This window comes from Leopardus geoffroyi, chromosome E1 (genome assembly GCF_018350155.1).
Source record: "Leopardus geoffroyi isolate Oge1 chromosome E1, O.geoffroyi_Oge1_pat1.0, whole genome shotgun sequence".
In the NCBI taxonomy this organism is placed as follows: Eukaryota; Metazoa; Chordata; class Mammalia; order Carnivora; family Felidae; genus Leopardus; species Leopardus geoffroyi.
In genome coordinates this window covers 17265409-17290871 of record NC_059330.1, presented here as the reverse complement: position 1 = coordinate 17290871, position 25463 = coordinate 17265409, and the positions used below count along the sequence as shown (strand labels likewise).

The 25463-nt window shown below is 36.8% G+C and overlaps 1 protein-coding gene across 1 annotated transcript in view; it reads left to right on the top strand.

Annotated features, from left to right (window-relative positions):
- The window catches only part of TAOK1 (TAO kinase 1), a 146467-nt gene that overhangs the window by 39699 nt on the left and 81305 nt on the right, over nt 1-25463 (top strand). Inside the window, exon 2 of the mRNA XM_045487827.1 lies at nt 20289-20510. Coding sequence (XP_045343783.1) covers nt 20379-20510 — 132 coding nt within the window. The 5' untranslated portion in view covers nt 20289-20378. The remainder of the gene's footprint in view (nt 1-20288; nt 20511-25463) is intronic.

The window sequence follows — 25463 nt, the reverse complement described above, 5'->3', positions numbered from 1 at the left end:
TGCTGACAGCTCAGAGCCAAGAGCCTGCTTCAGATTGTGTCTCCCTTGCTCTCTGCCCCTCTCCTGCTTGCTGTCTCTGTCCCTCTCTCAAAAATAAACAAATGCCTATAAGAGGATAAATTAAATAATGGATGTAATGTACTTAATATAGTGCTTAGATACGAGACTCTTAAAAACTGAGAACAAACTGAAGGTTGATGGGGGGTGGGAGGAGGGGAGGGGAGGTGATGGGCATTGAAGAGGGCATCTTTTGGGATGAGCACTGGGGGTTGTATGGAAACCAATTTGACAATAAATTTCATATATTAAGAAAAAAATAAAGAATGTTAACCCCTCCCCCAAATAAATAGAAATAAAAATAGTTCCTCCAGTGTGTATATATTTGACAAGAAAAAAAAAATATATAGTACTTAGGACATAATAAATGTCACTTATGTGTATTTTGAAAATTGCATTGTACAGTTTATTAAAGCTTTTATTGTGGCCACCTTCTCATGCCATTAATACTCCTTGAATGAAACTGGAATTTTTAAAATGGCTTACAGAAATTCATCAAATGGATTCATTTACTCATTTCTCTAGCAATAGACCTTTAGATTGTTTCTAGCTGTTTAGCTCTTAAAAATAATGCTATTATGAACATATTTGTTATGATTTTTTTTTAGTTTCCAGAGGTAGAGTTGAGTTAAAGGGCGGGAGTATATTTTTATATTGATATCTAGCCCTGCATTGCTTTCCTGAAATGCAGATCGGTGTACATTCTTTTTTCATGTTGTTTAAATAGTTATTAGCTTTTCTTTCTTCCTCTATTTTTTTTTTTTTTTTTTTTGAGAGAGTGTGCGTGAAGGAGGGGCAAAGGGAGAGGGAGAAAGAGAATCTTTCTGAAAATTATTTATTTATTTATTTTTAATGTTTATTTTTGAGAGAGAGAGAGAGAGAGACAGACAGACAGACAGACAGACAGAGCATGAGCAGGTGAGGGGCAGAGAGAGAGGGAGACACAGAATCCGAAGCAGGCTCCAGTCTCCAAACTCCAAGCTGTCAAGCAAAGAGCCCGACGTGGGGCTTGAACTCCTGAACCATGAGATCATGACCTGAGCCAAAGCCAAGAATCAGACCAACCGACTGAGCCACCCAGGCGCCCCGGGAGAAAGAGAATCTTAAACAGGCTCCATGCCCACTCAATGCCGAATCCTTTGGAACTGTTTGCGCTGGGCTTAATCTCACAACTGTGAGATCATGACCTGAGCCAAAATCAAGAATAGGCCACTTAACTGACTCAACCACCCAGGCACCCCTAAGATTGTAAGTAATCTCTACACCCACCCTGAGGCTCATACTTCCAACCCTGAGATCAGCAGTGGCATGCTCCACTGCCTGAGCCAGCCAATTGTCCCTGGAGTATGAAGTCTTTGTTGGGCTTATCACCCTGAGCTCCATAGAGGTGGGCCGCAGCTTTAAGCACAGAACTGTCATTTTTACCTCCTGCGCTTTTCGGATCCTCCAGAGTGGGCAGCTCCGGTATGATAGTGGTAGTCTGCATCCCTAGGAGGCACCCCAGCTGCGTTGCCCCCATCTCCTAACTTTTTTATTTTGAGAAATATAAGATAGATTGGAAAGTTGCTAGAATTGTGCAGTGAATACCCAATGTACTCCTTATGAACATTCACCAGTTGTTAACGTATATAACTGTTTTCACCAGTTGTTAACGTATATAACTATTGCTGTATTACATAGATACTGACTTGATTCCCCTGAACTATTTGAGTTCATTGCAGACGTGATTGTAAATACTTACGCATTTATTGCATAAGAACAAGGTCATTGTCTCACTAAACATAATAAAAGTGCCACAGTCAGGAATTTTAACAGTACAATACTCTTATCAAATATACAGCCCATATTCAGGTTTTTCTAGTTTGTCACAATGATGTCTTTTAAGGATGGATTTTCCTCCCAATCGAGGACCTACATTGCATTTATTTGTCATATGTCTTTGGTTTTCTTTAACTTCTGGAACATTTCCCTGGTCTTTTTGGTCTTTCATGATATTTTGAAGAATGCAGGTTAGTTTTTCAACTAATTTCCATTTTGACAGATTATCATCTTTATGGGATTTTAAAATTTGTTAATATGGAATTGTAGATATCTAAATAGTTTGGTAGTCTTTTTTCTTCCCTCCAAATCTTTGACCCAGTAATTTTTTATAAGAATGTTTTTCAGGGGTGCCTGGGGCGCTCAGTCAGTTGAGCATCTGCCTCTTGATTTCAATTCAGGTCATGATCCCAGGGTTGTGAGATCGAGCCCCGCGTCTCCCCATCTCCCCTGTGCACACTCTGTCTCTGCCTCAAAAAAAGAAAAAAAAGAATGGTTTTCAGTGTATGCAAGAAATTTTGAAAAATCTAAATGAAAATAAATCTCCTTTGCAAAGTTGTAACACTTGTAGATTTTGAGTTATACTAAAACTTAAATTTCTGCATCATTCCTACCTGGCAAGTTTCTAGCACTTTGAAGAATCATTGAAATTCTAATGTTTTTTATTTGCATTGTAAAAATTCTTACAAACTGCATTCGTTGAAAGAACTAACTAAAAATGAAGAAAGCAAAATGAAGAAAATAAGTGTATACGTTCTAGGACTCATATGTAATAGCTGTCAACATTTTAGTCTATACGCTTCCAATCTTGAGGGAATCAAAGTGTATGTGTGAGAGACATTAAAAGAATTTTGTATCAGGGTGTCTGGCTGGCTCAGTTGGTAGATCACGCAACTCTTGATCCTGGGCTTGTAAATTCAGCTCCCACATTGGATGTAGAGATTACTTAAAAATAAAATCTTAAAAAAATTTTTTTTTTGTATTGTAACATGGTGCTGTAATTTGCTTTGCCCTTCTTTACTAGTGGTTGCATTATTAAACAATGAAAGAATGGACAAGTAGAAGTGTTATATGATCTTATTAATGGGAAATAATTGGAAAGAGCGGCTCTTATCAGTCAGCATTTAGATTCTTCCTAAGTACTGTAAATAATTCTTAATGGTTGTATCATACAGTTGTTTTTCTAGTTCTCGGAATATCTGTTGATTGGGGATGAGGGGACATTAGAGAGGTGAGTGCTTGTGGAATTGCAAATTATGAAAATCTTAAACTTTATTTGGAACTAAGTTTCATGTAAGTGCTATGGCCAGAAAATGAATTTCTTACCTTAATTTTTTTTCAATTTTTTTTTAACGTTTATTTATTTATTTTTGAGACAGAGACAGAGCATGAACGGGGGAGGGGCAGAGAGAGGGAGACACAGAATCCGAAACAGGCTCCAGGCTCTGAGCTGTCAGCACAGAGCCCGATGCAGGGCTCAAACTCACAGACTGCGAGATCATGACCTGAGCTGAAGTCGGACGCTCAACCAACTGAACCACCCAGGTGCCCCTCTTACCTTAATTTTTAACATTTGTTTTTAAATAGGTAAAACATTCACCATTCAAAAAATACAAAATAGTGAAAAGTCTTCCTCTCATTTTTGTGTCTCAGGCTTTTGAGTCTCTTGCTTACATTGGCCACCAATGTTACCAGTTTCCAAGTATCTTTCCGGAGATAGTTTTTGTATGTACAAGAAAATTTGTATATGTCACAAGATATATTTGAAATGATTTGATTATTTTAGTCTTAATTTCCTTTAATAGTACTAACATTTATACAGCATTACCTCAGAGATATTGTGGGCTTGGTTTGGATCACCACAGTGAAATGAGTATTGAAATCAAATGAGTCAAATGAATTTTTTGGCTTCCCTGTGCATATAAAAATATACTTAACTATTTTGTAGTCTACTACATATTGCAATAGCATTATGTCTTAAAAATGTACATACCTTAATTAAAAAATACCTTGTTGCTAAAAAATGCTAACCACTATTTGACCTTTCAGTAAATTGTAATCTTTTTGCTAGTTGAGGATCTTGCCTCTATGTAGATGACTGCTGATTGATCAGGGTGGTGGTTGCTGAAGGTTAGGGGGACTGTGACATTTTCTTAAAATAAGACAACAATGAAGTTTGCCACGTTGATGGACTCTTCCTTTCGTAAACATTTCTCTGTTGTATGCAGTACTGTTTGATAGCATTGTACCCAGAGTAGAAATTTTTCAAAACTCTAAAGTCAGTCTTGTCAAAAGTCTAAAGTCTTGTCAAACCCTGCTACTCCTTTTTCAGAGAAATCTGTGGAAAATTTTAAATCCTTTGTTGTCATTTCAACAGTCTTCTTAGCATCTTCCATAGGAGTAGATTCCATCTCAAGAACTACTTTCTTTGCTCAGCCATAAGAAAGGAACTCCTCAACCATTAAAATTTTATCATGTGATTGTAGCAACTTAATTATATCTTTAGGCTCCACTTCAAAATTTAAATCTCTTGCTATTTTCATCACATCTGCCATTACTTCCTTCTCTGAAGCCTTGAACACCTCAAAGTCGTTCATGAGGATTGAAATCTACTTCTTCCAGTTTCCTGTTAATGTTGATATTTTGACTTCTTCCCATGAATCGTAAATGTTGTTAATGGCATCTACAATGATGAATCCTTTCCAGAAAGTTTTGTTTACTTTGCCTAGATCCATCAGACACTATCCATGGCAGTTATAGCTTTACAAATTGTATATTTATTTATTAAAGACTTTATTTATTTTATTAAAAAAATTTGTTTAATGTTTTATTTATTATTGAGAGACAGATACAGAGCATGAGCATGGGAGGGGCAGAGAGAGGTGGAGACACAGAATCCAAAGCAGGCTCCAGGCTCCGAGCTTTCAGCACAGAGCCCAACACGGGGCTCGAACTCACGAACTGTGAGATCATGACCTGGGCCAAAGTCAGTCACCCAACAAATTAAGCCACCCAGGCGCCCCTATTTATTTTTTTAAGTTCATTTATTTATTTTGAGAGAAAGCGTGAGCAGGGCAGGGGCAGAGAGAGAGAAGGAGAGAGAATCCCAAGCAGGCTCTGCACCACCAGCGCAGAGCCTGGTCCGGGGCTCGAACTACTTGCCATGAGATCATACCTGAGCGGAGATCAAGAGTCAGATGCTTAGGAGCGCCTGGGTGTTTCAATCAGTTAAGCGTCCAACCTCGGCTCAGGTCATGATCTCATGGTTTGTGAGTTTGAGCCCTGCATTGGGCTCTGTGTTGACAGTGTGAAGCCTGGAGTCTGCTTTAGATTCTGTGTCTCCCTGTCTCTGCCACTTCTCTGCTCATGCTATGTCTCTCCATCTCTCAAAAATAAACATTTTTTAAAAATTAAAAACAAAAAGACGCTTAACCTACTGAGTCACCCAGGCACCCCTAAAGATTTAATTTTTATTTTTTTAATTTTTGTTTTTTAATTAAAAAAAACCCATTTTTTTAAAGTTTTTTTATTTGAGAGAGAGAGCACAAGCAGGATAGGGGCAGAGAGAGAAGGAGAAAGAGAATCCCAAGCAGGCTCCTCACCATCACCACAGAGCCCCATGTGGGGCTTGGACTCAGGACTGTGAGATCATGACCTGATCCAAATCAAGAGTCAGATGCTTAACCACCTGAGCCACCCCAGGTGCCCCAAATTTTTATTTTTAATCCAGCGTGGGGCTAAAACCTGCAGACCCTTGATCAAGAGTCACATACTTCGCTGACTGAGCCATCCATGCACCCCTCAAATTGTATTTTCAAATCTAAGACTCAAAAGTTGAAATTACCTTTTGGTCCATGGGGCTGCATAATGGATGTTGTATTAGCAGATATGAAAACAACATTAATCTCATTGTACATCTCCATGTACTTGGGTGACCAGATGCATTGTCAATGAGCAGTAATATTTGAAAGGAATCTTTTTTTTTTTTCCCCTTGAGCAATAGATCTCAACAATGTGCTAAAAGTACTCAGTAAATCATGTTGTAAACAGATGTGCTGTCATCCAGGCTTTGTTCCATTTATAGATGACAGGCAGAGTAGGTTTAGCATACTTCTTAAACGCATTAGGATTTTCAGAACAGTCCATGAGCATTGCCTCAACTTATAGTCACCAGCTTCAGCAGTCCCTAAACAAGAAAGTTAGCCTGCCCTTTGAAGCTTTGAAGCCAGGCATTGACTTCTCCTAAGTATGAAAGTCCTAGAAGACATTATCTTCCAATATAAGACTGTTTACTTGACACTGAAAATCTGTTGTTTTTAGTGTAGCCACCTTTATTAATTATCTTAGCTAGATCTTCTGAATAACTTGCTGCAGCTTCTACATCAGCAGTTGCTGCTTCACCTTGTACTTTTATGTTATGGAGATGGCTTCTTTCCTTAAACATCATGAACCAACCTCTGCTTGTTTCAAACTTGTCTTCGGCAGCCGCCTCAACTCTCAGACTATACAATTGAAGAGAGGTAGGGTCTTGCTCTGGATTATACTTTTGCTTAAGGGGATGTTGTTGCTGGTTTGATCTTCTATCCAAACCACTAAAACTTTCTCCATGTCAGGTTAATATCCAGAATATATAAAGAATTTATACAACTCAACACAAAAAATCCCAAATAATCTGATTTAAAATGGGCAGAGGAACTGAATAGACATTTTTCCAAGGAAGGCATGCATACTCATGCCAATAGACACGTGAAAAGATGCTCAACATCACTTATCATCAGGGAAATACAAATCAAAATTATAATGAGATATCACCTCACACCTGTCAGAATGGCTAGCATCAAAAAGACAAGAAATTGGGGCACCTGGCTGGCTCAGTTGGTGGAGCATATGACCTTTGATCTTGGGGTTGTAAGTTTGAGCCCCACGCTGGGTGTAGAGATGACTAAAAATTTTAAAAAAAATGAAAAAAGGCAAGAAATAACGAGCGTTGGTGAGGATGTGGAGAAAAAGGAAGTCTTGTGCAGTTGGTGGGAATGTAAACTGGTGCAACCACTGTGGAAAACAGTGTGGAGGTTCCTCAAAAAATTAAAACTAGAAATACCATATGATCCAGTAATTCCACTACTGGGTATTTACCCAGAGGAAATGAAAACACTAATTTGAAAAGGTATATGCACCCCTATGATTATTACAGCGTTATTTACAATAGCCAAGATATGAAAGCAATCCAGGTGTCTGTTGATAGATGCATGGATAAAGAAGATTTGGTATACAATAGGATATTACTCAGCCTCAAAAAAGAGTAAGAGCTTGTGCTTTGTGACATCATAGGTGGACCTAGAAGGTATAATGCTATGTGAAATAAGAGAAAGACAAATACCATATGATTTAACTTGTATGTGGAATCTAAAACATGAAACAAACGAATAGATAAGTAAACGCAAAGCAGAAACAAGCCCGTAAATACAGAGAACAAACTGGCGGTTGTCAGAGGGAGGGGGCGATGGGTTAGACAAAATGGGTGAACCAGAGTGGGAGATACAGGCTTCGAATTATGGAATGAGTAAGTCATAGGGATCAAGGATGTTACATAGAGGATACAGTCAGTGGTGTTGTAATAATGTTCTTTGGTGACAGATGGTAGCTACACTTGTGGTAAGTATAGATTAATGTATAGACTTGTTGAATCACTATGTTGTACACCTGAAACTTGTGTAATGTATGTTAACTATACTTAAAAAAAAAAAAAGAGCAAAAATAGTATACAAAAAAACCCAAACCACCTTTCTTCATATCAGCAATAAAGCAGTTTCTCTTTCCTCTCATTCATGTGTTCACTGGAGTAACAATTTCCTTCAAGAACTTTTCCTTTGCTTTTATAACTTGGCTGTTTGACACAAGGTCTCACTGTTAACATTTCTTTCAACATGCCTTCCTCACTAAACTTAATGATTTCCAGCTTTTGATTTAAAGTCAGAGAAGTGTAATTTTTTCACTTGAACACTTAGAGGCCCATTGTAGGGTTATTAACAATCACACCCAGGTAATCTATGCAAGGATACATAGAAATAGGTGTACTTGGGAGACTTAATTTTTCTTGTCAGTTCTTTCTACCTTTCAAAATTTTTGTTCCCCAAATACATATATTACCTTTTTTTTTTTAATTTTTAAAGAGAGATAATGTTATGTTCTTTTCAAGAAGGTCCTTAATTATGCAACCTTATCAGTTACCATTTCATTTTATGTATGTGTTCATGTTCCAATTAGACTGAGTAAGGGGGCAATTTTTCTTTCTCTAAAGGGATTGAATGTTTGACTGAGTTGGCTGTTTTCTAAGCCTGAGCCCTCTGATTAACAGATGTAGGGAAAAGGGCTTTATGGTATTGAAGCAGTTGCTTAAGACCAACAATGTCCTTTTTGTGAAAATCTGAAGGTTCTTAAAAGATGGAATAGCATGACATCATCACTGTTCATCCAAGGAGCATTCCTCAAGTAATACTGAATATGCTTTATCAGTACCCTTCCCCCATCTTCTTTCTCTTGCTTTGACTGATGTTATTGTCAGCTATTTGACTATATTTTACAAGTGTGGAACAGTTACTTAATTCTCAAAATCCTAATTTGGTCTGAGATTTTAAAATAAATTATATTGGATTTTTTATTCTAGTTTAATCAGCTTTCTTAGGTGTATGTTTTAGGATTAACAAACTGGTACCACCTACAAAAATTGTTTGTCTTTTACATTCAACCCTAAATAATCTAATAAATGATAGGCTTCCTTGGCCTATTTTTGTAGAACCAGGCACAAATTAGATCTCAATTGCTGTTTATAAGACTGTTAATTTCCTTTTACTGTTCTCTTTAGTGAGAAGGATATCAGTTACTCTAACGATATTTATCCTCTGAGAATAGATATTTAAAAAATATAACCTAACAGCCTGGGTTTTTTTTAAAGTGTATTTATTTTGAGAGCGAGAGAGAGAGAGAGAGAGAGAGCAGAAGGGGGTAGGGGCAGAGAGAGAGGGGAGAGAGAGAGAATCCCAAGCAGGTACTGCAGCATCAGCACAGAACCTGGTGCTGGGCCCGAACTCACAAACTGTAAGATCATGATCTGAGATGAAACTAAGAGTGGAATACTTTTAACCAACTGAGCCACGGAGGCGCCCCTGGTTTTTTTGTTTGTTTTGTTTTTTATTTAATTAAAAAAATTTATTTTAAATGTTTATTTATTTTTGAGACAATGCTAGAGACAGAGTGTAAGCAGCGGAGGGTCAGGCAGAGGGAGACACAGAATCTGAAGTGGGCTCCAGGCTCTGAGCTGTCAGCCCAGAGCCCGACACAGGGCTGGAACTCACAAACCATGAGATCATGACCTGAGCCGAAGTCTGATGCTTAACCGACTGAGCCACTCAGGTGCGCCCCCCACCCCGCCTTTTTTTAAAAGAAGATTGCATGTACAGTTTAATAATACCTTTAAGAACTCATTGTAGATATTTATATCTTTTAAGCCTGACTTGTAGTTTATCTGGCTATATTAGTCCTCTATGTTAGTTATTCATGTGCCTAATATTCATTTTTAGCATTCTGCAGAAATTATGGAGTTTATGAGTAGGGTTGCTGTGAAAGCGCCTCTGTGCTGTTTATTTTTCTATGGTTATTCCTGACAGATTTTTAAAATGGACAAGACTCAAATCAAATGTCTTTGTCAGTTTTAACATTGATGACTCTGTTGTAGCAATATTCTGAATGTGTGCAAGGCAACCAAGATGGTGCTCATTTTTATAATAAAGTACTTTACTTTTGGGAATTTAAGGATGTATAGAAAAGCAGTTATGCAATGTATACTGTAAACTCTAGCCTAACAGTATAATGGAGTGTTTCAGGGATTTTTAACATTTGTATTTATTTTAATTTTCATTTTTTTCTACTAACAGCCCAAAGAACGTGCACACATGTTAGATATTTTTTTGTTATCTTTTTTCCTGGTTGTGGAAGTTGAATGTATGATTATTGTTGATAATTAGAACATAAGGAAAGTATTGACTTGTGAATGTTGTCTGTAATACTGGCCATAACTACCTAAATATAATTCATACCACTTTGTTGTATTGCCTTCTTTGCAAAAACTACAGTATATATAATTTCTGTTTTCATTCTTTTTTATTATAAAATCAAACAGATGGAGAAAATTCACAAAACAAACATATAGGTTAATTTATTATTAGAAATAAAATTCCCATGTAATCACTAAGGCAAGAATAGAACTTCACCAGTCATTCTAGAAGTTCCTCCTTATGTCTCACCCCAATCACAATCACTCTTTTTTCCTAAAGTAACTACTATCTGGCGTTTACTATGGTAATAACTTCTGGGAAATTTTTTTATAGTTTCATCATCCAAGTGTGCATTCCTGTATCCCATTATTGAGTTTTGAGAGTTCTTTATATATTTTGGATACAAATCCTTTTTCAGTTACATGATTTGAAAATAATTTTTAATAGCCTGTGGCTTATTTTTTATTTTTTTTAGGTTTTATTTTTAAGTAATCTCTACACCGATTATGGGGCTTGAACTCACAGCCTTGAGATCAAGAGTTGCATGCTACACCGACTGAGCCAGCTAGGTGCCACTTGATTTCATTATTTTAAAAGTCTTATTTGCAAGAGTAAAGGCTTTTAATTTTGGTGAAGTTCAAATTATTAATTTTGCTTTTTTTTATGGATAACACTTTCGGTGTTGTATCTGAGAACTCTGACTAACCTAGGTTGCAACAGTTTTCTCCTGTGGTTTCATCTGAATGTTTTACATAAAGTGTTAACTTTTTCATTGAGATAAATGGACTATTTTGAATTAATTTTTCTTAAAAAAATTTTTTTTTTGTTTATTTATTTTGAGATAGAGAACACGCATGTACCAGTGTGGGGAGGGCAGAGAGAGGGAGAGAGAGAGAGAGAGAGAAAATCCCAAGTAGGCTCTGCACTGCTAGCAGGGCTATCAGTGTGGGTCTTGATCTCACAAACCACGTTATCATGACCTGAGCTGAGATCAAGAGCCAGACACTTAACTGAGCCACCCAGGCTCCCCTGAATTAATTTTTCTATAAGGTATGAGGCAAAGTTCACTTTTAATTTTTATTTTATTATTATTTTTAATGTTTATTTTTTCTTTTCTTTTTTTTTTTAAGGATTTTATTTGTAAGTAATCTCTATACCCATCATAGGCCTCAAACTCAGCCCTGAGATCAAGAGTTGCATGCTGTACCAATAGAGCCAGCAAGGCACCCCTCTTTTTTTTTTTTTTTTTTAAGTTTATTTATTTATTTTGAGAGAGCGAGAGAGCAAGCAGGAGGAAGGGCAGAGAAGGAGTGAGAGAATCCTGAGCAGGCTTTGCGCTGTCAGTGCAGAGCCGGATGCAGGGCTTGAACTCGTGAACCATGAGATTATGACCTGAGTCTAAATCAAGAGTCAGACACTAACTGACTGAGCCACCCAGGCCCCCCATATATAAATTCTATTCAGATATTAACATTTTTTAAAATGTTTATTTAAATTTTTAAATGTTTATTCTTGAGAGAGAGAAGACAGAGCACGAGACGGGGAGGGGCAAAGAGGGAGGGAGACAAACAATGCAAAGCAGGCTCCAGTCTCTGAGCTGTCAGAACAGAGCCTGATGCTGGGCTTGAACCCACGGACCATGAGATCATGATCTGAGCCAAAGTTGGACACTTAACTGACTGAGCCACCCAGGTGCCCCAGAATGTTTGTTTGAGAGTGGGAGAGAGAGAGAGCGGGAACAGGGTAAGGGCAGAGAGAGAGAGACAGAGAGAGACAGAGAGAGACAGAGAGAGAGACAGAGAAAGAACCCCAAACAGGCTCTGCACAGTCAGCACAGAGCCTGACTTGGGACTTCATCTGAGGAACCATGAGATCATGACCTGAGTTGAAATCAAAGGATTGGATGTTTAACCGAGCCACCAGGCGCCCCTCAAATATTTTTAGATATATCTGAATATTTTTTTCTTCTTTTACTGTTTTGTATATTCCTTGGGGTTTTTCAAATACACAGTAATGTCAGCAATTAGTTTTATTTCTTCCTTTCTATTATGTATTTCTTTGCTTTGCTTTTTTTATTGTATGGGTTGGAACCTCTAGTACAGTGTTTAGGAGGAGTGATTAGACAACCTTACTTAGTTTCTAATCATAAGGGGAAAGCTTTTAGTCTTTAATCATTATGATGTTAGCTGTAGGTTTTTTGTAGATACCCTTAGCAAGATTAATGATGTTCCCTTCTATTCTTAGTATTTTGACCATTTTTATCATAAATGGATGTTGAATTTGTCAAATCTTTTTCTGCCTCTGTTAATATGATCATGTGTTTCTTTTATCTTTAGCCCATATAGAATGGTGACTTAAATTCAGGAACTTAAAGCTGGTTTTCTTTCAGTTTTCTAAGAGTATGTAGTAATATTTTCCTTTTGATTTGTGTTTTTGCTAATTTATGTCTGTTCTTATTTTCCTTGGTTAGTTTGGCAGAGGTGTTTCAGTTTTGTTGATTTTTTTTTTAACCCAAAGGAACCATCTTTTGGTTTTATTGATTTTTCTCCATTGGCTTTTTTGTTTTCTAATTTCATTGATTTCTACTCTGTTTCTTTAATATTTACTTTTTTATATTTTTGGCTTTATTTACTTTTCTATTTCTAGGTTTTTTTCTTTTGTTTTTAATTTTGTATTAGAGAGAGAGCATGAGCAGGGGAGGGGCAGAGGGAGAGAGAGAATCACAAGCAGGCTCCACATTGAGCATGGATCCCAGACCTTGGGATCATTACCTGAGCTGACACCAAGAGTTGGTCAACCGAATGAGCCACCCAGACACCCCTGTTTCTAGATTCTTAAGATAGAAGCTTAGATTATTTATTTGAAATCTATCCTTTTTTTTTCTAATACAGATTTAGTGCCTTAAATTCTTGTTTTAAAATTTTTTTTTAAGTTTGGGGCACCTGGGTGGCTCAGTCAGTTGAGCATCCAACTTCGGCTCAGGTCATGATCTCTCTCGCGGTTCATGGGTTTGAGCCCCACGTCGAGCTCTGTGCTGGCAGCTTGGAGCCTGGAGCCTGCTTCCGATTCTGTGTCTCCCTCTCTCTCTCTCCCCATGCCTTGCTCGCGCTCTGTCTCTGTCTCTCAAAAAGTGAAAAAAGATTAAATAAAAAAATTTTTTTTAAGTTTATTTATTTTGAGAGAGAGAAAGAGCAAGCACAAGTTGGGGAGGAGCAGAGAGAAAGAGAGACAGAATCCCAAGCAGGCTCCGCACCATCCGTGCGGGGTCTGATGTGGGGCTCAGACTCACAAACCATGAGATCATGACCTGAGCCAAGATCAAGAGACTGACACTTAACCAACTATACCACCCAGGCACCCTGAGTGCCTTGAATTTCTATGTAAGCACTGCATTAGTTGTACCTTACAAATTTTGTGTTGCATTTTATTTTCATTCAATTTGTATTCTTTTCTAATTTCTAATTTCCCTTGAAGCTCCTTTATCGGCCCATGGATTACTTAGAAGTGTGTGTTTAATTTTCACATTTCGTGGGTTTTATAGATATATTTCGGTTACTGATTTTTTTTTTAATTTTTTTTTTTTCAATGTTTATTTATTTTTGGGACAGAGAGAGACAGCGCATGAACAACGGGGTAGGGGCAGAGAGAGAGGGAGACACAGAATCGGAAACAGGCTCCAGGCTCTGAGCCATCAGCCCAGAGCCTGACGCAGGGCTCGAACTCCCGGACCGCGAGATCGTGACCTGGCTGAAGTCGGATGCTTAACCGACTGCGCCACCCAGGCGCCCCACGGTTACTGATTTTAAATACACTATGGTCAGATGATCATTATTTTGTATGAGTTGAAATTTTTTACACTTGTTAAGATTTTTTTATGTCCTAGAATATAATGGCTTGGTGTGAATATCATATGTGTTCTTGTAAAGAATGTATATTCTGTTTTTGTCAGATAGAGTATTCTAGAAATGTCATTAGATAAAGTTGGTTGATAGTGTGGTTTCTATATATTTTCAGACTACTTTTTCTTTGAATTTCTGAGAGAGGAGTATTGGGAGTCTCCCAGTATAATTATAGACTTGTTATTTCTCTTTTCTTTTGCATCAGTTTTTGTTTCATGAATTTGAAGCTCTTTTGCCAGTGAAGACAAATTTGGGATTTGGTAAAAGTAATCATATCATTATATAATATTCCTCTTTATCACTTGTGATTTCCTTAATCCTGAAGTCTATTTTGTCTGATATTAATGTAGCTACTCTAACTTTCTTTTGTTTAATATTTTGCATTTCTTTTGGGATAAGTCTGCTGGCAACAGATTCTTTTTGTTTTCTACCATTTAAGATCCTCCCCCGCCCCGCCGGCCTTCATTCCTGTAGAAGATTTCTACTAGATAAAGAATTCTGTTCAGGGTTGGTAGTTCTTTCCTTTTACTGCCTTAAAGATATTTCACTTTCTGTGGACTCCAGTGTCTTTTATTCAGAATCTGTTGTCATTTACATTGAGTTTATTTTCGTTTATTAGAATTTTGACTAGGTGTGTCTAGCCTGATTTTCTTTGAATTGTCCTGTTTGGGGTTGGTTGAGCTTGTTGAATCTCTAAATTTATGTTTTTGTCAAATCTGGGACGTTTTCAGAAATTACTAAAACAGTTTTTTTGTCTCCCAATTTATTTTTCTTCTTCTTAACAATACCAGTGATTTGAAATGTAGACAATTTGATACTGTCCGAGAAGTCACCAAGGCTCTTATTTTTTCAATCTTTTTTCCCTCTCTGTTCTTTAGTTTCAGTAATTTCTGTTGCTCTGTCTTTTTTTTTTTTTTTTTCAACGTTTATTTATTTTTGGGACAGAGAGAGACAGAGCATGAACGGGGGAGGGGCAGAGAGAGAGGGAGACACAGAATCGGAAACAGGCTCCAGGTTCTGAGCCATCAGCCCAGAGCCCGACGCGGGGCTCGAACTCACGGACCATGAGATCGTGACCTGGCTGAAGTCGGACACTCAACCGACTGCGCCACCCAGGCGCCCCTCTGTTGCTCTGTCTAAAAGTTTACTCTTTCCTCTATCATTTTTGTTGTGCACTTAAGGCCATGCAAGGAGGTGTTTGTTTGTTTTAAGTAAACTCTATGTGCAATGTGGGGTTTGAACTCAAAACTCCAAGATTGAGAGTTACATCTACAAGACTGAGCCAGGCAGGTGCCCCTCATTTCTGATACTGTATTTTTCAGTTCTGAATTTTTCATGTTTTTAAAAAATATTTTATATTTCTCTACTAAGAACTGATGTCTTTTCAGTTGTTTGCAAAGTGTTAACCATTACCTCATTTATTATGATTATAATAACTGCTTTCAAGTCTGTGTGATTATTCTAACATTAGTCATCTCAAAATAGGCATCTGTTGGTCCTCTCTTCCCTTGATAATTTGTCACATTTACCAGTTTTGTGTGTGTGTGTTTATGTGTGTTTGTTTATTTTTGCATGTAGGATAATTTTGGATTTTGCCCTGGACATTGTGAATATTTCTGAATCATATTAATATCCTCTAGAGAATGTTGATTTGTTTTCTTTGTTTTAGTAGACACCAACTGGTTTAAATGGAAAGTTCTGTCTCACTTTCTGTTGGTGGTAGTTCCAGTAGCAGTTCTATTTTCAAAATCTTTACTGTGCTCTTTGGATTTGCCCTGTGCTATGCCTCAGTGATGGTATGAGACTTGGCAGTGGTGTATAATATAGATTATTTCCCTTTAGTATAGTCTTTGCTACGCTTCTTTAAGTGTATTTTACACAAGTGCAAATACAGTATTTGTTTTGGCTTATACCAAAACAAAAGAATTAGGGATCTCTTTTCCAGCTCTCTCTTCTCCATGATTTTCCTCCATTCTTTTCAGTTTCCAATGGTTTTTCTCGGTTCGTCGTCATCATCTTTTTTTTAATGTTTATTCTTGAGAGAGAGACAGGGTGCAAGTAGGGGAGGGGGAGAGAGAGAGAGAGAGAGAGAGAGGGAGAGGGAGGGAGGGAGGGAGGGAGGGAGAGGGAGGGAGAAGGAGGGAGGGAGACACAGAATCCGAAGCCGGCTCCAAGCTCTGAGCTCTCAGCACAGAGCCCGACACTGGACTTGAATTCATTGAACCGTGAGATCATGACTTGGCTGAAGTTGGATGCTTAACCAACTGAGCCACCCAGGCGCATATTCTTTTTTTTTTTTTTTTTATGTTTATTCATTTTTGAGAGATAGGAGAGACAGAGAGAGGAGACACAGAATCTAAAACTCCCTGTTCTTTTGATCAGAAAGACAGGTTTTTCTATGAGCATTTAGACCTGTGCATTGTACAGTTACTCATCACTGGGGCTACTCTTAAGTGAAGTGGGGAAAGGAGAGAGGAGTTTAAAAAAATAACGGGAATTCCCCCTCATACTTTTTGGACCAACAGGGGCCCTGTTTTCCAATTTTTTCTGTTCAGAGAGAGGTTTTCTCACAGTTTTTTTCTTTTCTTTCCTTTTCTTTCTTTTTCTTTTTTCTTTTCTTTTCTTCTCTTTTCTTTTCTTTTCTCTCTTTCTTTCTTTCTTTCTTTCTTTCTTTCTTTCTTTTTTCTGTTGCTAAGGCAGTGCATTTCTGTGACTGAGGAGAGAAAAAAGAAAATGGCTTTCCCCCCGATAGTCTTTAGGTTACAGGATTTCCTTTTTCTGCTCCTTTGGGCAGAAAGAGGGGATTTCTTTAAGAGTTTCCTTGTCAGCACCCTCAACATAGTTCTGTAACTCAGGCCATTCTTAAGTCAAAGCCAGGAGTTAAAGGAGGAAAATGGAATTAGGAAACTCATGGCTATTCCCATCATTCTTCACATTTTAACTTTCCTCCCCAGTAATTTTTATTACCTGTTTATGGAATGCTGATGTATGTCCTCTGGTGAGTTAGTTACTTTCTCTGATATCTGTGTATTTAAGGAATATTAATTCTTAATTGTGTTTTCTCTGGATGTTTCAGTTTTTGTGTTTGACTCAATTTTTTTTGACATACATAATTTTAAAATGTATTAATCTTGGGGTACCTGGGTGACTTAGTCGGTTAAATGTCCGACTTTGGCTCAGGTCATGATCTCAGGGTTTGTGGGTTTGAGGCCCACGTCAGACTCTGTCCTGACAGCTCAGAACCTGGAGCCTGCTTCGGATTCTGTGTCTCCCTCTCTCTCTGCCCCTCGCCTGCTCACACTCTTTCTTTCTCTCAAAAATAAGTAAACATTTAAAAAAATACATTAGTCTTTTGTGAATTAAAAAAAAATGCTAATAGCCTTTTCGATGTTCTTCTGTTCAGAATATGTATTATTCTAGTTGTAAAAAATTTTCTATTTTATTTTTCTCTAATTTGAAGTACAATGTAAAGTAAAATTTCTTAAAATTATAAAAACAGTTACTATAAAAATTCAGATAATATGGATGTCTAGATTAGCAAGTAATGTTTTTCTTCTTCTTCCTGTTTTTTTTTTTTTTTTGTTTTGTTTTTTTCTAAATTTAAATTCAAGTTAGCATACAGTGTAGTCTTGGTTTCAGGAGTAGAACCCAGTGATTCGTCTCTTACATACCCACATACTCCCCCATACCCATCCCAGGTAACCATGGATCTATTACTTTAGACTAGTTTTGCCTATTTGAGAATGTATCAGGGGAATCATCAAGTATGTATTCTTTGTTTCTGGCTTCTTTTGCTGAGTGAGCATAATGCTTTTGATGCTCATCTGTATTGCTACATGTATTGTTAGTTTATTCCTTTTTATTGCTGTGAATAGTATTTCATTGTGTGAATATACCACAATTCTATTCTACATTTATTTGTTGATAGACATTTGTATTATTTGCAGTTTTGGACTGTTATGAATAAAGCTACTATGTACAAGTTTTTGTGTGCCTGTGTTTTCTTATCACTGAATAAATGACAGCTAGTTCAGGAATTGCTCCTTCATATAGTAAATACTTATTTTTCTTGATATGCATCTGCTAAACAATTTTCCAAAATGGTTGTACTATTTTACACTCCCATGAGCACTGTAATGATTTCCAGTCCCTGACCTTGTACATTTATCATTTCTGATGTTTTCTAGAAGTACCTTTGGTATAGATTCCATAGAGTGGTATTTTGTTTGAAATGGTCAGTGCATGTTTTTGCTAGATTTTTCTCCATAAGGTTTATATTGTTTTTTTCCATTACCACTGCTAATGGATGAGTGCATACATACTTCCCTTCTACCCCACCATCAACAGGTGGTCAATTTTTGCCTTTCTGATTACAAAATGAAATCTTAGTATAGTTTTAATTTGTCTTCTTTTACTTGGAGTGATTTTGAACATATTTTCATATATTTAATGGTTGTTCCTTATTTTTTTTTTCTTCTGTGAATTACACATATCTGCTGGATTCTTTTCTATTTGCTGTTTTCAGAAACTTTTCAGATATTAAGTATATCAGATTGTTGTCTTTTTTTCTTTCCTTTTTTTTTTTTTTAACGTTTATTTATTTATTTTGAGAGAGAAAAAACGTGAGTGGGGAGGGGCACACACTGATGGTGTGGAGCCAGACACAGAGCTTGAATCCATGAACAGTGAGATCATGACCTGAGTCCCAAGTCTGACGCTTAACCAGCTGAGCTACGCAGGCACCTCTCCCCACTCCCGACACACACTTTTTTTTAAAAGCTCTTTACCTGGGGCACCTGGGTGGCGCAGTCGGTTAAGCGTCCAACTTCAGCCAGGTCACGATCTCGCGGTCCGGGAGTTCGAGCCCCGCGTCGGGCTCTGGGCTGATGGCTCAGAGCCTGGAGCCTGTTTCCGATTCTGTGTCTCCCTCTCTCTCTGCCCCTCCCCCGTTCATGCTCTGTCTCTCTCTGTCCCAAAAATAAATAAACATTGAAAAAAAAAAATTAAAAAAAAAAAAAAGCTCTTTACATATTAGGGATATTAACGTTTGTAAACATAAGTTTCAAACTTTTTTCCAAGTTTATCTTTTGTCTTTTTGTTGAGGTGTGTCTTTTTCCATGGCTTCTCCTCCCAAGTTGTCTTTTTATATTGTTAAATATGTATTAGTCTTTGTCATTATTGTTTTGGATTTGGAACAGTTAGGAAAGTTTCCTCAGTTCCTGACTATGGAGGAACTTAACCTGTTTCCTTCTACTACTTGTATAGTTTCATTTTTTAAAATTGTACTTATTTTATGTAATCTCTACACCCAGTGTAGGGCTCAGATTCACAACTCCAAGATCAAGGGTCACATGCTCTTTCAACTGAGCCAGCCAGGTGCCCCAGTTTCATTTTTTATGTTTGTATTTCCCATATGTAATTGCCATATGTTGTATTTATGTTTGTATTGCCTGTGTGTGATTCTGTTTAGTTTGAAGAACAGGTGTTATTTTATTTTTTTACCGAATAGTTACTGGAGTCTCCAAACATCACTTGTATATATCCGATTCCTTTTTTCCTCATTTACTTGGGATACCTCTATAGGCCAGTAATGTTTATGTAAGATATGTGATAGGGTTATAATTTTTATATACTTTTTCTGAATGTGTTCTCAGTTTTCTCTGCATTTATTTCTTTTTATAATTGTATGCTAAATTCCAAGGTACACATACATTGGTTTGTTTCTCGACTATCTTTTAGATTATTAATTTGCTTGTCCTATTTTTAGTATTCTAATGATGCCATTGTTTTGCATTCTGTTTTGATATTTGGCAGAGGAAATGTCCCTCATTATTTCTGATTTCTCTGATTTCCCTGAGGGATGCTATCCTATGAAGTATGTTATTTTCATTGTACAGATTAGGAAAATGAGGGTACCCAAGTCCACAGTTTGTAAATAGTGTTGTCAGGATTCATGTCCAGGCAGTGGCAGTGTCATTCCAGAACCCAGAGGTTCTGAAGCCTCTCAGTTTTTAAATTTTTATTTAAAAAAGTCTATATTTTAAAAATATCTATATTATCTATAATCTGTATATGTCAGTACTCTGGTATAAAGGAACTGATAACAGAACACCAGGGAATTACTGGTTATCTGTAATATCTACTTATCTAATGATACAGATTTGATGAAGGCCATATTTTAATGTGAATCAGATTTATGAGGGAAACAGTTGTCTGTGTGAAATTCATTACTTTCTCCCATTGTGTTTTTCTTTGGAATGTCTGTATCAGAGTTGATTAAACACTGGTAAATGGTATCTTTTCGGATTTAGGAACTACTGTACTAGTAGACCACACCTCCATCTCAGTGAAATTCTAGGCCACAGATAATTTTGTATATGCTGTCAGAAAATGATCTTGTAATTATTCTTAGTGGTTTTTGCTTTTCCTGACTTTTTTTTCTCTTATTTCTCTTCAATAGTTTATGCCAGCGTGGCTTCATTCATACAGATGAACCAGGGATTGGGATAGCAGTATAAAATTAGAATCAGAGAACTGATTGCCCAGCAGGATGCCATCAACCAACCGAGCGGGCAGTCTGAAGGACCCTGAAATTGCAGAGCTCTTCTTCAAAGAAGACCCAGAGAAGCTCTTCACAGATCTCAGAGAAATTGGCCACGGAAGCTTTGGAGCAGTATATTTTGTAAGTGTTAAAGGCTTAATGTCAGTGACCAGCATTTACTTAATATCTAGTCCTGGCAGAGTAAAAAAAAAAAAAAAATAATAATGTAAAGAAATATAGGCAATAGTCCATTTTATAATCACTTACATAGATATATGTGTATAATATGAAAGTAGATAGTTTTATTTATTGAGCTTCTTGGATTATTAAAAAAATGGGAAACAATATTATTTTGCTTTAACTTACATGTTTAGCATTTTAGTACAGTGGTTTGAAGAGTCTGATGACTTGCATTACTACAGAATTAAATATTGCAGAAGAACTCTGATTTCTGTTAAGTCTCATACACAGTCAATTTTAGTGTTTTGGAAATCTAAGATTATTATTTGACAGAAGGATATGTACCAAAGTCTTTTTTTCTTGTGTGTGTATGTGTGTGTGTTATGCTAAAATAATCATCAAATTTGCCATTTTAACCATTTTTAAGTGTACAATTTGTGGCGTTAATTACGTGCACAATGTTGTGCAACCATTACCATTATCTAATTTCAAAACTTTTTCATCACCCCAAGCAGAAACTATGTATTTATTAGCAGTAACTCCTTCCCCCTCTACCCAATCTCTAATCTACTTTTTGTCTATGAATTTGCCTATTTTAGATATTTCATATAAATGGAATCATGCAATTTTTGTACTTTTGTGTATAGCTTGTATCACTTAGCATACTGTATAGCATAATCATTTTGCAGGTCAACCATGTTGTAGCATGTATCAGTACTTCATTCCTTTTTATAGATGAATAATATCCCATTGTATGTGCCATGGTTTGTTTGTCCATTCATCTGCTGATGGATACTAGATTGTGTCCATCTTCTGGCTATTGTGAATAAATGCTACGATGAACATTGGTGTACAAATACCTGTTTGAGTCAGTGTTTTCAAATTTGGGTGTGTACCTAAGAGTGAAAATACTAGATCACATGGTAATTTTATGTTTAACTTTTTGAGGACTGCCAAACTGCTCCATAGTGGCTGTACTGTTTCCATTCTCACCAGTAATTTACTGGAGTTCTAATTATTCCACATCCTCACAAATGCCTGTAATTTTTTGTTATTTTGATTATAGCCATCCTGCTAGGTGTGAAGTAGTATCTTGATGTTTTGGTTTGTATTTCTCTATTGACTAACAATGTTGAGCATCTTTTCATGTGCTTATTGGCCAATTTGCATATCTTCGTTGGAGAAATGTCTATTCAAGTCCTTTGCCTCTTTTAAAATTTGGGTTGTCTCTTTGTTGTTGAGTTATAAGGGATCTTTATGTATTCTGAATATTAAGTCCTTGTCAGATACATGATTTGCAAATATTTTCTCCCATTCTGTAGTTTGTCTTTTCACTTTCTTGATGATGACCTTTGATATACAAAAGTTTTAAATTTGGATGAAGTCCAATTGGTCTATTTTTTGTTATTGTTGCTTATACTTTTGGTGTCATGTCTCATTATCCATTGCCAAATCCAAGGTTGTGAATATTTACCCTTATGTTTTCTTAGGGTTTTATGGTCTTAGCTCTTATATACAAGTCACCGATTCATTTTGAGTTGATTTTTGGATATGTTGTGAGGTAGAGGTCCAACTTTACTCTTTTGTGTGTGGAAATCTAGTTGTTCAGTGTTCCAGTGCCCTCTATTGAAGAGACTGTTCTTTCTCTGTTGAATTGTCTTGACATCTTTGTGAAATCAGTTGATCATATTGTATAGGTTTATTTCTGAACTCTCAGTTCTGTTCCTTTTGTCTATATATCTATCTTTATGCTAGTATCATACTGTTTTGATTACTGTATTGTCGTACTAAGTTTGAGATCAGGGACAACTTTATTATTCTTTTTAAAGATTGCTTTGGCTGTTTGGGGCCCCTTGCCATTCCATATGAATCTGAGGATTAGCTTTTCCATTTCTGCTGTTGAAATTTTGTTAGGGATTGTTTAAATTTGTTGATCATGCTTGGTAGTATTGGCATCTGACCAATATTGAGTCTTACTCCATGAATGCAGTATGTCTTTCTAAACATTTATTTAGGTCTTCTTTAATTTTGTTTAGCAATGTTTTGTAGTTTTCAGTATACAAGGGTTCTAATTCATTGCCTAAATTTAGTCATCAATATTTTATTCTTTTAGATGCTATTGTAAATGGAATTATTTTCTTAATTTCCTCTTGAATTTATTCATTGCTGGTATGTAGGAACAGCTAATTTATGTGTGTTGGTTTTTACACTACAATTTTGCTAAATTTATTAGCTGTAGTATCTTTTATGTGGATACTGTGGACTTCTGTATATAAGATCATGTCACCTATAAACAAAGATAGTTTTACTTCTTTCCAATTTGGATGCCTTTTGTTTTTCTTATCTATTTGCTCTAATTGTAACTTTGATGGCAGTGATGAAAATGAGCATCCTTGTTCCTTATCTTAGGGAGAAACTTTTTTCAGTTTTTCATAATTGAGGATGATGTTAGCTGTGAGATTTTCATAAATGCCCTTTATCATATTGAGGAAGTTTTTTCTGTTTCTAGTTTTTTGAGTGGTTTTTGTTTGTTTGTTTTGTTTTTCATGAAAGGTTGTTGCATTCTGTTATATACCTTTTGGATGTCAGTTAAGATGATCATAATGGTTGGGGCGCCTGGGTGGCGCAGTCGGTTAAGCGTCCGACTTCAGCCAGGTCACGATCTCGCGGTCAGTGGGTTCGAGCCCCGCGTCGGGCTCTGGGCTGATGGCTCAGAGCTTGGAGCCTGTTTCCGATTCTGTGTCTCCCTCTCTCTCTGCCCCTCCCCCGTTCGTGCTCTGTCTCTCTCTGTCCCAAAAATAAATAAACGTTGAAAAAAAAAAAATTAAAAAAAAAAAAAAAAGATGATCATAATGGTTTTTCTCCTTCATTCTGTTAATGGAGTATATTGCATTACTGATTTTGTTACATTGAACCACTCTTGCATTTCTGGGATAAATCCCACTTTGTCATGGTTTATAATCATTACATCTCTATTCATAAGGGACACTGTAATTTGTGTGTGTGTGTGTGTGTGTGTGTGTGTGTGTGTGTGTGTGATTTTCTTGGTGTGGTGTTGGTATCAGGCTAATACTGGCTTCATAGAGTCAGTTAGGAAGTGTTCTTTTTTAGTTTTTGGAAGAGTTAGTGAAGAATTGGTATTAATTCTTCTTTAAATGTTCGGTAGAATTCACCAGTGAAGGCTTCTGGTTCTGGACTTTGTTTTTGATTACTTATTCAGTGTTTACTTGTTATAGGTCTGTTAATATTTTCTTTCTTTCTTTTTTTAGTGTTTTTTAAATTTATTTTGAGAGAGAGAGAAAAATAGCATGAGCAGGGGGAAGGGCAGAGAGAGAGAGGGAGAGAGAGAATCCCAGGCAGGCTCCATGCTGCCAGCACACAGCTTGTTGTGGGGCTCAAACCCATGAACCATGAGATAATAACCTGAGTCAAAATCAAAAGTCCAATGTTTAACTGAATGAGCCACCCAGGTGCCCCCATCTTTTGATGTTTTCCCTTAAGTTACTTTTATTTGTGGGTTCTAGGAATTTGTTTCATCTCGGTTGTCTAATTTATTGGTATACAGTTGAAAATAGTATGCTCATATGACCCTTTTTATTTCTGTAAGTTGTTTGTAATAGTCCCGTTCTTTTCCTGGTTTTAGTTATTTGGCTTTTCTCTCTTTTCTTTTTTATTGGTATAAGGTCAGTCTGTTTTCTCCTGAATTTTAACTATAATTCTATTTTGAGATTTTCAATAAAAGACTCTTTCTAAACTTTCCTTGTTCATAGAAAGATGTATCATATCACCTTTAACACTGAAAAAAGAAAAGTGTACAGAAACCATTACTTACAACTATTTTCCCTTCAGATAACCCACTGATATTATTTCATTTACATCTGTTCAGCCTTTCAAGAATGTACATATATCTAGGATTACTGTTACCTCAATTTAGCCAGGACTTTTCCAGTTCCAGTGGTGAAAGTCCCATGTCCTAGAAACCCCATAGCCCAGGTCAGATGAGATGATTATTCATCCTACATATATCTGTACCACATAATATTTATAACCTGAGCCACCCAGGCACCCTGCCATTTAATTTTTAAAATTAAAGTGTATAGTTTGTTTCATAAAATTTTGCAGTACTGCTTATTTTTCTTATGAATTAGTGTACATGTATAACAATGGCTATATCACATTTTGTCATGTATCTATTTGATATATCATAATTCACTTTATCATTCCACATAATTAGATATTAAGGTTTTCAACCCTGCCTGGTTTTTTTGCTGTTAAAAATAATGCTGTAATGAACATCATTATGTTTCCTCTTAATGGACATGTTTGCCAGTTTGGAGGGAAAAAGAAGGAGAATAAAGCAATGTGAATAGCCTAGAAAATAAAGAATATTCGGAGACTATTGAAGGGATCCCTGAATTACCAATTTTTTAAAGTTTATTTATTTATTTTGGGAGGGGAGGGGCAGAGAGAGAGGGAGAGAGAATCCTAAACAGGCACTGGGCTATCAGTGCAGAGTCGGATACAGGGCTCCTGAACCGTGAGATCGTTACCTGAGCCAAAAGCAGGAGTTGGGCACTTAACCAACTGAGCCACTCAGGTGCCCCAAATTGTCAGTTATTAAAAAACTATGACACAGGGGTGCCTGGGTAGCTCAGTTGGTTAAGCGTCTGATTTCAGCTCCTGTCATGATCTTGTGGTCAGTGAGTTCGAGCCCCGTGTTGGTCTCTGTGCTGACAGCTCAGAGCCTGGAGTCTGCTTCAGAATCTGTCTCCCTCTCTCTCTGCCCCTCCCCTGCTCTCTCTCTCTCTCTCTCTCAAAAATGGATAAACATTAATTTTTTTAAAAAACAACTATTTTTCTAAAGCAGTTATAGTTAGGTTCACAACAAAATTGAAAGGAAGGTACAGAGAGGTC